Source organism: Crocodylus porosus, unplaced genomic scaffold (assembly GCF_001723895.1).
Source record: "Crocodylus porosus isolate Cpor-Errol unplaced genomic scaffold, CroPor_comp1, whole genome shotgun sequence".
NCBI lineage: Eukaryota > Metazoa > Chordata > Crocodylia > Crocodylidae > Crocodylus > Crocodylus porosus.
Genome location: NW_017728949.1, coordinates 73,016,188 through 73,029,227, shown reverse-complemented (window position 1 = coordinate 73,029,227; position 13,040 = coordinate 73,016,188). Strand labels below are relative to the sequence as shown.

At 40.9% G+C, this 13,040-nt stretch overlaps 1 protein-coding gene across 3 annotated transcripts in view; it reads right to left on the bottom strand.

Moving 5' to 3' along the window:
- The window catches only part of KYNU (kynureninase), a 112,466-nt gene that overhangs the window by 57,817 nt on the left and 41,609 nt on the right, over positions 1-13,040 (bottom strand). For all 3 annotated transcript variants that reach the window (XM_019554204.1, XM_019554203.1, XM_019554202.1), the window contains one exon: positions 10,231-10,313. In XM_019554204.1, the coding sequence (XP_019409749.1) occupies positions 10,231-10,313 (83 nt within the window). The remainder of the gene's footprint in view (positions 1-10,230; positions 10,314-13,040) is intronic.

Sequence of the window (13,040 nt, the reverse complement as noted above, 5' to 3'; positions counted from 1 at the left end):
TCACAGTGCATAATGTCTAATAAAACAATATGAAAAGCAAAGCCACAGTTTTCAGTCAATGTCTCTCAAAAGATGAGAAGGTAGACATATGTCTGATGCATCATCCCAGTGAAATAGAAAACCTCTCCTGTCTGACTCACTGCAGTAGTCTGACAAGGAAATATTTATTTTCTGGGGTTGATACGGCAAATAAAACAGATAATGAAGTAGCTCTATTTTTCTGCAAATCACCCGTTGATTTATTACCACTTGCACCTTGCCCAAATGCAGCAACAGTATTTTCTCATAAGTACATTCTTAATACAAAAGAAAAATATATTGGGACAACCATCCAGTTTTAAGTGGTTATTATAATGACAAGCTAAAAAGACTTCTGCAAAATATAATTCACTGTTATTACTGTATATATGGTTCATTTTGTATATATGGGTGATAACAAAAATTGAAAAAAATTACACAACCAAGTTTTTTTTGATTCAACCATGTTTCTTAGTTCTAAAGGAACTAATATGGGTGGATGTTAATGAGTCACAAGCATAAAAAGTAAATGTTTCCCATGTTATAACAAGATATTTAGGAATGAAATCTCAAGCAATGTCTAGACCATAAAGTTATGGTGCTCTGGAGCAGAATCTTCACATGTGCTAGTGCTCCAGACAGACTTCTTTCTATAATAGAAGAGTGTAACTGTATCTCTGCAGTATTGTGAGCATCTTAATTAACATAGAACTGAGCTAATTGGTACTGTCACTTCGCAAGGCTAGCTGGTTCACCAAAGTGTTGTGTGGGAACAGCTTCACTGTTTCCAAAACATCCTTCCTGTGGCAAAAGTGTGCTTCAGGAACACGGTCTGGAACATGGCAAATCTGAAGTATAGATATGACCTTGAATCTTATTACCAGTTATGGAAAGTTTCAGGCAGGATGCAGACCTGCAAGTTAAGCAGAGCTTGCAAGGCTTACCTACAGAAAACAACCATGTCCTGGATTGGGCCTAATGTCTTTTACTGCTAAGATCAAAACTACTTGCCCAACCTAGAGACAAATAAGTGCATTGCAAAATTCTCTTTCTGGAAGATGGGCTTTTCTATACAGTCTATTTGTTTCTATTGAGGTGGGATAAACTTGAAGAGAGAGGTAGAAAAGCAGAGGGAAAAGCATGTAAGAACCAATGTTTGAATGCTAAAGTGAATACATTCAGAAACACAAGCAAGAAATGAGGTGAAGAAAAAGAAGTATGGAGGGGGAACAAGAAGGCCTTGAAGCAAAAATGGGAAGAAGTAAAAAGTTTTGGGGAAAACCCTGCTTTATGCTTGCAGGATGTTCAAGGGCCAAAACACAATGGCTTCACTGCATACTTCTAGAACAACAAATTTCCTCCACCAACCCATACAATGGCAGCACCCAGCATTGCTTCCCTTATTGTACTTCTCTCTTCCCATGCAACATACGCTACTGACAGATAGTTGCTTTGTAGGGATTGTCAGTGCACCAGAATAGACAATACACAGTAATTGCGGGTAGGTCTGAGGTACAATGGGGAATGGCCAATGGGTTTGGAAATGATGTGTATCTGCTGCCCAAAACCCTTTGTAAATCTACACCGGTAGGTATTTGTGGGCCAAAACAATGAGGCAGATCTGAAGAATTTCCTGCTCAAGTCAAGAGAAAATGTTCTTAACATTGTGGACTATGTGAGGAAGAAGCATCTGAAACCTGGTTGTTGATAGGGAAGAAAATCACACCCAATCTTATTGCTCTGATGTCTTCCCTGCCTCCTGACAGTATTGTTTCTGCAGGTGCCATCCTGCTAGGAGGCAGTTAGATTCTGGCTCCTCAGTTGCAGATGCAGAAGAGAGCCAGAGGGAGTAAATGTAGCTTAGAGTTGTATTTCATGTTTAATTTTCATATAGAAATCCAGAAGCTGAAAAAAGGATAGCACTATGAGGTGTAATGACCTCTATCCCTTCCTCTTGCAGGTCCATAATATCACAAAAACTCTTCTATGTAAGGTTACAGTGGAACCAATATAACCTTTTTTCCCCTGTGTCTCTTATTTTGTTCATGTGCTGAACAACAGTATAAGTGGTTAATCTGAAGATCACCTTTAGCTGCATGCCAATAACCCAAATTAAGTATGACACTGCATTTGTCATGTAAGTCTTGGTCTCTTGTAAATTATATATGTATTAAAAGCTCTCCTTTATTGAATTTCATGGCCACAAAACAAACCACATCTATGTCATTGGAAAACTGTTATCCTTTATTATGTGCACTGTATTTCAGAAGCAACGTATGATCCAATTAACTTATTACAATATTCAAAGACCCAGCATACAAGATACAAAAATGAAGTTTGCTTGCTTTATTTCCTAACTTTGTACATTGTACCATATCTCCAAGTCGGGATAAAACTCCATATGTTCTGCTTGATAAATCTTCTCTTTAATAAAAGGAAGCAGCAATTGTAAAGTACCAGCCTCTCCACAATTTTGGAAACAATTATGATTGTGCTAGGCAGCCACTGCTCTTATTTTTTTCTTTTCCTCTGTGACTGCAGCAGAAGCCTGGTTCTTGACAAAGTAAGTAAAAAGCATTTTGTAAAATGAGTAAAAAAGTCTAAAGGCCCCGATTCTAAAAACAGTTTGGTTATTTCAAATAATCCTTATCACTCAAAGTCACTACAAATCTGTTCAGTGCTCAGTCTTTCCTCAGCAGAGACCTGCCTGAGTGCATTGTATAACAGCGGCAATACAGTTAATCTTATTCCATCAGAAGGTGATCCTGCAAAGGTTGTAATGTTTTAATAAAGCACAGGAGGAAAAATCGAGATTACAGTCTCCCTGTTATGCCACTTGGCTTAAAACAGAAAAGAGCTTTAGCCTCTGGTGACCTTGACTGCATTCACAATATATTTACTATTATAACTTTCATTTAGCAGGAAAATGTGTGTGCATTTAATAAGGAAGGCATTACAGAACTATAAACTTTTAAATGGACACACACACGCACACACACACACATGCACACCCTTTTATGGCCTTCATTCATTCCTAAATAAATTCTGCCAGACAACTTTCACTTATTGCTTCTCAAAATGAGGTATGATGCTTCTTCCTGGTCCATAAAATGGTAAATATTAAACACAAAACTTCGTTAAAATTCTGTTTATGTTCTCATATTAAACATCCTAAAGCAAAAAGTTAGAATTTGCTCTTCTTCTTCTCTTCACTCACACTGATATGCTTAGTTATACATGCTGCTAAGAAGAATATTTATTCTTAAATACCACATTTGAGGAGAACATTTCAATATAATTTTATTCTCCTTTGCTTTTACACTGTTACAAAGAGAGAGTCTGAAATAATTATTCCACATTAGGGAAACATTATTGGCCTAGAGAGGTGACAATGCATCTCTTACTTGGAAGCGTACTTACCATATTAATTTGCTCTCATTCTAAGAAATAATCATCTAAAATATGCAAATATGTTCTAAGAACATTTCTCACAAATAAAAAGTTGTTGGGCTGTGAATCTGAAGGCTAGATTTTAGCTTAAGCTATATTTTATAGTTCAATTACGCAGCCCTTGAGAAAAACCCAAGAGAATGAGGTCTATAACGATAATGCTGACAAAACCTTATATGCCAAAAGGTGCAAAAAAAGCTACAAAATACTTTCCAGTAGAGAACTTAAATCATAAGAAAGTAGGTTAATGGTGTACTGACCTTTAGTCATTATTTTGTTTATAGAAAACTTAAAAATATACAGGTCACACTGCTTAAAATGGACAAAGATGCAATAAAATGAATACATTTTGGCCCCGGTGAAAAAAAGCAGACAAATGTTTATAACATACTATAACAGCTTTCTGAGTACTTTGGTGGTGAAGGGGCAAGCATGGAAGTGTCAAGAACAGAAATGAGATGAAGGTTATGCAGAGACCTAATTTCCTGCTTCACGCCTCTCTTCAAATTGCACATTTTATTTAGTTAAACAAATAATTTAAAAACATGACTTAATGATGACATCCTAACTACAATAATCTGTCACCTCTGCAAGCCAGGTTGCTAGGGACACATCATTCCAGTTACCTATTTTCTTCACTAACTCCCAGCCTAACACAGTTGGGAAGATTCATCCCTGGACTGAGAGGAGCAGAGCAGTTAGAGGATTCTTTTGCCTGTCCAAATGTACTGCTGTTAGAGGCCAAGTTACAGCCTCAGATCTTCCCTAATTGCACATCCAGCTGCCAGGCTGTAGCAGAGGAGAATATATAGATATATACATAACTGCTATGCCTGTTCCCAGCCCAGTCTACGCAGTGGTTTGGCCTATGCTGAGACAGTACAGAACAACACTAAGTGTATGCCAAGGGCATTACACCAAGGGTTTATCATTTTGCAGGTGTCAAAGGGGCCAGGGTGAATCTTTACTCCTCTCCGAAGTCCATTTTAACATCTCCATGACGACCTTTTAAGCTCCACACAAAACCGGAGATCTATAACTAAGAGACCACATCCCTTTTCGTGATCAGAACCCTCCAAATAAGCTGGACTGAATCAGAACAAGTGATGTTTACCATTGGGAAGTGACCAAGCAGGTCTGGACCAAAACCTAAGATCTTGCTGCTAAGGAAATAAAAATGATCACAGACTTGATCTATATTCACAATTAATTTCTAAACCCATGGCTTTACTACCACTTTTTTGTACATTCTGATAGTCAATAAGCACGTATATATTAAGTTAGCCTTTCAGTGCAAGGCAGGCAGAGTCATAACTCAAATGAAACTAGGTGATGAGTGACAATACTAGATTCTAGATATATGAAGAATTAAAGCTCTTAAGCTATTCAGACCGAACAAATGATCATTTTATATTGTGAATTTCCATGAAAAGACTGGGATTTTCATAAATTGAATCCAGCAGCTACAAAAGGGAGATGATTTGCAGTTGTATTAGGGCTTACTAGGCTGCTCCCAAATAGCCATATCAGTAGTCATAGCTACTTGAATAGCTACTTAAATCACGTGGTATTTTTTTTTGTTCTCTGATTGGATAATATGATGAATAAGAGGTCAGACTAAAAAAAAAAATCCCAAAACCTAGAGCAATCATAGACCTGCTGAAGAGGAGACACAGAAAGAGATATATAGAATGAGCAACACAGCCCAATAAAATAATAAGGAATGTTTAAATATTTAAAGTCTATCTTGTCCTCTTCTACCCAGAAAATATTAGATTTGACTATCTACATAGATCCTATTTTTTAAAAATCCCTCCTTCCCAAAGGGGAAAATACAATTCTTTCATATCAAGTGGTTGTTGTGGTGGTTGTTATAATGCCCTGCCCACCTCTGTGTTTCCCTAATATGAGCTGCTGTTTCTAACCACTGCACCCGCTGGGGATGATGGCCCTCCTTCTGGTCAAGATGCCAGCTTCTATTTCCTACTGGCTTTACACTGGCCAGGAAGTTTATACTCTTGTTGCTGTTAAGAATTGAGGGAGCTTCTGTTAAAATTGATGAGAAAGGGGAGAAATGAAAAAGAAAACTATCATAAGATATCATAACTATCATAATTAACTATACAAATATGAGGCCCTGGCTGCACTGGAGGAGTGTGTGGTGGGGGAAAGTGCACTGGAGCGGCCTGCCGCCATCACTGAGTGAGTTGAGGGCCAGCCCGGTAAGCAGAAGAAGAGACACCGTGTCATCATTGTGGGCAACTCTTTGCTGAGAGGAACAGAGAAACCCATCTGTTTTCCAGATCCCACGGTGCGTGAGGTCTGCTGCCTGCCCAGAGCGAGGATCAGGGATGTCATGGCAAGAATTCCTTACCTCTGACAACTATCCCATGGTCCTCATCCATGTGGGAACAAATGATGCAGCCAGGAGTAGTCCAGACCATATCATGAGTGACTACAGGGCTCTGGGGACCAGGCTTAGGAAGATGGGGGCACAGGTGGTTTTCTCATCGATCCTGCTGGTCAGCGGTTACAGAAGGCATCATGTCACTTGTGCCAGAGAAGTCAACCTGCAGCTCTGGAGTTGGTGCTATCGTGCAGATTTTGGTTTCCTGGACCTTGATCTGCACTTCCATGCAAGGGACCTCCTGGATAGCAATGGGCTTCATCGCTCCACAGAAGTTAAGAGTCTCTTTTCTTACAGGCTGGCTGACCTCCTATGTCAGGCTTTAAACCAAATACAATGGGGGATGGGGAGGCAGGTGATGGAGAGAGTCTAGAACCTACAAACCATGAGACATGCAGCAGTACACCCCAGGTAAGTACCAAGAGGCTCTTTGGGCATCAGAATGGAGGGGCACCAAAAGCACCATTCAGAGGGCTCAAGTGCCTCCTATAATAATGCTAGGAGCATGGGTAACAAGCAGGAAGAATTCACACTCTGGCTTGCAGGCAATAACTTTGATTTAGTGGGGCTAACTGAAACCTGGTGGGACCCTACCAATGACTGGGCAGTACACACTGAGGGCTACAGGTTGTACAGAAGGGACAGAGTAGGGAGGAAAGGGGACAGGGTTGCTTTCTATGTAAAAGAGCATTATACATCTACCCTAATCAAAATGGGATCAGAGGAGTAGAAAGTTGAGGCATTGGGTTGGGTTAGGATACATGGAGGTTGAGGGGAAAGGAACTTGGTGGTGGGGGTCTGCTACAGACCTCCACACCAAGAAGAAAAGCTAGACTTGGAATTCTTGAGGCAGCTCTCAGAGGCTGTACAGTCTAGGAATGTGGTTGTCATGGGTGACCTAAACTACCCTGACATCTGCTGGAAGGAGCAGTCAGCCAAATCCAACCATTCACATAGATTCTTAACCTGCATGTAGGACCATCACCTAATGCAGTAGGTATATGGTCCCACTAGCAGGAATGCCTCACTGGACTTCGTGTTGGCTATGGGGTAGGACCTGGTAGCGGAGCTGGAGATTCATGGTCACCTTGGAGACAGTGACTACCAATCAAGCGAATTCACCATATGGCGTAGGATAGGTAAGATAACTAGTAGGGTGGAAGTACTTGACTTTAGGATGACTAACTTCAGTGTGCTTAGGAGTCTATGACACACTGCAGGATAAGAGTATTGGTGAGATGGGAGTCCAGGAAGGGTGGTCATTTCTAAAGGAAGCGAACCTTCGGGCACAGAGGGAGACTATCCCAGCATGAGGGAAAAGAAGGAAAGGAGCCAAAAAACTTCCTTGGCTAAACAGGGAAATCCAGCGGAGCCTAACAGCAAAAAAGAAGGGATATAGGAAGTGGAAGCAGGGGGAAGCTACCAAAGAGGAGTATACCTACTTGGTCCATACTTGCAGGGAGGCAGTTAGAAAGGCCAAAGCAACTACAGAGCTAAGGCTGGCAACACAAATTAAAGACAACAAAAAGGGGTTTTTTTAGGTATGTAAGGAGTAAAAGGAAGGCACAGGGCAGCATAGGACCCTTACTGAACAAGAAGAAGCAATAAGTGACAGGTAGGGGGACAAGGCGGAGCTATTCAATGAGTTTTTTGCCTTGGTGTTCCTGAACAGGGCTCAAGATAAGTCTTCTAATGGGTTCTCAGAGGGACACTAGCCCACCAACTGTCGACACTGACTTGGTGCAGAGTCATTTGGATGGACTGGATGTGCTCAAGACATCAGGCTCAGATGAGCTGCATCCAAGAGTACTGAAGGAATTGGCCGGTGTCATAGCAAACCACTGGTGTGGCTATTTGACCTCTCATGTCACTCAGGTCAGGTCCTGGAGGACTGGAAAAGGACCAGTGTGGTCCCTATTTTCAAGAAGAGGAGGAAGGAGGATCTGAGTAATTATAGGCCAGCCAGTCTCACCTCCATCCTTTTGAAAGGTCTTTGAAAAGATTATGAAGGATCATATTTGTGGGAGTACAGTGGGAAAAATAATGCAGCAGAACAACCAGCATGGATTTGTAGTAGGCAGATCATGCCTGATCAGTCTGGTTTTGTTTTATGACAGGGTCACAAAATGCTTAGACACAGGAGTAGAGGTGGATGTCACTTTCTTGGATTTTAGGAAGGCCTTCCATACAGTATCTCATCCTATTCTCATTAATAAATTAAGAGGCTGTGACATAGATGTTTACACAGTCCAGTGCGTGGCAAATTGGCTTAGCGGTTGCACCTAGAGAGTGGGAGTAGATGGGTCGGAATCGACCTGGAAGGATGTGGGTAGTGGAGTCCTGCAGGGTTTGGACCTTGGACCTGTACTGTTCAATATCTTTGTCAGTGACTTAGATGTGGGTGTGAAGTGTAATCTATCCAAATTTGTGACAATACTAAGTTGTGGGGTGAAGTGCACACTTCAGAGGGTAGAGAACGATTGCAGGCAGACCTGGACAGGTTAGAAAGACAGGCAGTACACAATAGGATGCAGTACAACAAGGACAAGTACAGCATGCTGCATGTAGGGCGCAAAAATATTCAGCACACCTGCTGGCTGGGAAGTGACCCTCTCAGCAGCACAGAAACAGAAAGGGATCTCAGAGTCATAGTGGACTCCAAGATGAACATGAGTTGTCAGTGTGATGAAATCATCAGATGCAGATGCATGACAAATAGAACCAAGAAGGTGATACTTTCCCTCTATGAGGCATTGGTCAGACCGCAATTGGAGTACTGTGTCCAGTTTTGGGTGCTGTACTTCAAGAAGGATGTTGATAGATTCAAGAGGGTCCAGTGAAGGGCCACTTCTGGACAAGCCCTATGAGGAGAGACTGAGGGACTTGGGCCTCTTCAGCCTCCGCAAGAGAAGGCTGAGAGGTGATCCTGTGGCTGCCTACAAATTCATTAGGGGGACACAGCGAGGGATTGGAGATGCTCTGTTCACCAGGGTGCCTCTTGGGGTAAGAAGGAACAGTGGTCACAAACTGACAGAGAGCAGCTTTAGGCTAGATATCAGGAAAAACTTCTTTATGGTAAGGGCAGCCAGAATTTGGAATGGGCTCCCAAGAGAGGTGGTGCTCTCCCCTACCTTGGGGATCTTTAAGAGGAAGCTGGATAGGCATCTAGCTGGGGTCATCAGACCCCAGCACTCTTTCCTATTTAGGCAGGGGGTCAGACTTGATGATCTGTTGAGGTCCCTTCCGACCCTAGCATCTATGATTATATGAAAGATTTGCTTCCAAACAGCTAAATCAACTTTGTAAGGAATCATTGATGAGATGTTCAGCATTTTCTAATATTCTCCAAGCATTCCATCATGTTCAGATTCCTTAATTTACAACCTCCTATTTTATTGTTTGGTCATGGATTCCCCACTCAGTCTATAATTTGTCTATAATAGGAGAAAGTTATAGGTTGAATTGAGATCAAGTAATATGTATTATTACATAACCTTTTCCTTGTAGACACAGGTTAACAACTTTTTCTTAGTTTAGCTGGTCAGTGTTGAGGGTCAACTACAGCTGGTACAAAACTGATACCAACTAACTTCCAATCTAACCTCAACTTCTTGGTGTAATATAGAGAAAACACATGAGGGGAGAGAAATGCAACACCATTTCATTTCACCTTTATCCTAACTGTAGTAGTCAGCAACTACATATGGAAGCAATTACTTTGTCTTAAGTCTACTTCATTGGACCTGGCTATGTTGAGACCCTAGTGAGCACTGTCCATACTTAACTTTCTGTCTCTGGGATGCCCAAGTGTGTTTTTCCTTAGGGCCCTTCAGCCTGGCAGATTCCTGAAGCCAAGGAACTGAACCTTACAAGCATTATCACCAAGTCTTCTCTTTTCTCAGCTAGTTCTGCCCTGGCTGCCCACTTGGATGAAAGAAACAAGTATCAAACATGTCAGGTTTCAATGCCAGATGAGGGAAGAAAAACAGAACAACTTTAGATAGCAATCGTTGATTCACTCTATCCCTCCTTTGAAAAGAACATCTCAATGATGCCAACTGCCCTTTAAAAGGATTTTAGCTTCATATATTAGTTCAGGTGGTTTATGATGAACTTGGAAACTCCCACTGCAATTAGTTTCATGATATACAAGTGGTCATACATTACTGCGTACATAAATCTCTGAAATCAAGCCTTGCAATAAAGCATTATTCCATGTACTGAACATCTGGAAAGACTGCTATAAAACAAAATAGTGGAAGAAATAAGGTTTTGGAGGTAACTTTTCTGGATTTTAAGGCATGAGAAAACAAAAAGGTACCAAAAAGTATGTTCTTTCTCCAATTCATACATACCAACTATATTAGCCATAAGCTCCACAATGCACTCATCTGCTAATATCCATGGGCGTTTACCATTGGAATGGCCATGAACACCTCTAAAAGGGAAAAGAAACAGGCAATGCTAAGGTATGCTGTTCCCTTTGGTGCATTCCTAATAACAAGTTGAAAGGCGACCCCTTCCCACCCTGTCTCACCCCACCTCCCACACACACAGATTGGCTTGCATAGTCTCAGCAAAATATGTTTCTTACATCACACAAGCTAATCATAATTAGATACAAACAAGAAACAGATTAAATGGCATCTAACAGAATTTCTATTCTCTTAATGCCTCAAGACATTTTTGGCACAAACCTTCCAAACAACCCAATAAACTAAGATGGAAGTTTAGAAAATCCTAGAAGGCTTGATTATGCCTGTTACATGTTCTGTATATGTACAGTACTTAATTGCACTGTTTTAGGATTAGAGTACATTCAAGATTGTGACTTGGTGGGTGGCTGTGAGTGAGTGGGACAGAACATAAATTTGCATCAGTGCTGTCTCACACTGCTAGGGTAGCTGGATATACTAGAGTAGGCATCATTCCTGGGCACACTAGAGGAGCAATAGCAGCCCCCAAAGCTACTTTCCCAGCTGTACTATTTCCTACAGAACTGAAAACCAGCACACAGATTTTATTCCAAGTCTATGGAGTCCGAGTCTTGCCAGATCTAAGGAGTCATGTACCATCTAGGCAAGTCAACATCCATATTGACAAGGGATACTGTAGAGAGAAGGAAGGACAAAGAGTTTTCTTGCCCCTGGCTAGCAGAAATTCTTGCCATTAATGATGTCTGTCCCTACTGTATAATCTGCTAAATTCACCATGTTGTAAAAATAACATTTAGTTAATTCATGGAGGAACCAACCAGGTCTTTCAACAAATGTTTTTTATTCCCTCTGTGCTACCTAGCAATTTTTGAGAGCGATACGGGGACCCAAACCTAAATTCCAGATTCATACACACAAAGTTTTGTAGGCATTGGACACATCTAAGCCACATTACAAATTTATTCTTTTTATAGTGGACCATACCAGCTCCCTCCACCTGAACACCTCATTGCTGTGGAGCGTTTGAAATCCGCATTTGGATCTGAACTATATAACTTGAAGCCAGCCCTACTTTAAAAAGGAAACATGTTTTAGGTAACAATACTTTTAAAACTGATACATGTAATATTGCAAAGATTCATATACAGATGTGTTTGGTAATTAAAAAAAACTACTGGTGATAGTAAAGAAGAACATTGCCCTGGGACTCCTCTCTCTGTATTTTTTTTTTCCTTGCAGGACACCATGGGATACGTGTGGAATCTGAAATGCCAGACTGCATACAGCTGAACTAAAAAAGTGTAAAGCTACTTCAGAAGAGAAACTAAATCATTTGGGAACTGGGAGGAGAGGAAGGAAACTAGAAGCTGTGATAAAAGGAAAAAAACAAGTAAATAAAAAGGAGAGCAAGAACTGTGGTCAAAATAAGCCTTCAAAGGGAGAACAGCCTTACAATGTTCTCTCAAACTCCTCAGAATCTCTTTGGCATATTAAGACATGATCCATCCACCAACTTCAGAGGGGTCCTTACCCATCATGCCTACTTATTTTTTTTTTGTAAATCCCATCAGCCTCAGATCCTCCCTTGGTTAAGATTTTTTTCCTCCTGTACCCTCTCTCCTACCTGTTATTTGGACATTTTGCAATCAAATTGTTCAAAGGCAGCATGTGCTCAGGAATAGAAACCAGCTATGAAGTTAAGTAAATATAGACAGTACAGAGCATGACTACAAAACACATGGACCATATTGGACAAACTTACTGAATATACCACAAAGATAAGTCAGTGCAGCCTATCTGAATAAGATACATTGTAGGGGCCATTGAGCTTAGTCCCACTCAGCACTGATTCTTTTTGAAGTCATGGTGAGCCAGTGCACTGAATACATTTCAACTTCCTCTTCACTCCCACAGCTGAGCTGCTCCTTTCTTTCCCATTTCCAATGATACATACACACATGATGTAGGCGTCTGACACATCTAAACCACATGCTACAATTTTTCAATTGTTACAAAAATGCCAATGATTCTTCCCTAGCCTTGAATGCCTGGCAAACATCACAAAACAGAGCCCCAGACAGTTCACCTAGACTCTCATCCTATCACAGATGATTAGCTTGGCCCCACGCTCTATGAAATGGAGCTGGACCAGGTTGCCCTACACCTCAACTGCATTTTTGGAGGGTCCCAGGACGTACGATAAGAATACCCGGTACAATCATTAATGGGGCCTAGTCAGCTGGGGCGGGGGAAGGAGGAAGGGACAAATCTGGCACACACACACATATTGAGCGGAGCTGAGCTGTGGGGTCACCATGGCTTGAAATGCTGTTGACTCTGGTAGGATGCAGCTCAATGAATGATATGGTAGGTCATGAGCCTTTGGACTAACATCATATACAGATTGTACTATATATAAGTAGCTAGAGGAGTGCTGCTTAAAATTGTGTTTATGTACCTGTGCTAAAACTTAAGGTAGTGGGGCAGAGTGTAAGAGAGCTACCTGGCCCTTGAGATTTATTTTTTCTGCTGTAGCGGTCAGGAGGGCAGGATTCAAGCTAATCTCCAATAATTAGATTTTATAATTATAATACATTTATAAATTTTCCAGGTGTAGATCTAATTATTGCAGGATCATGTTATATTCAAGGCTTTGTATTACATTATATGATATAATTATATTATATTTCAGTGTATTTTATATAAGTATATATCATTATATTATATCA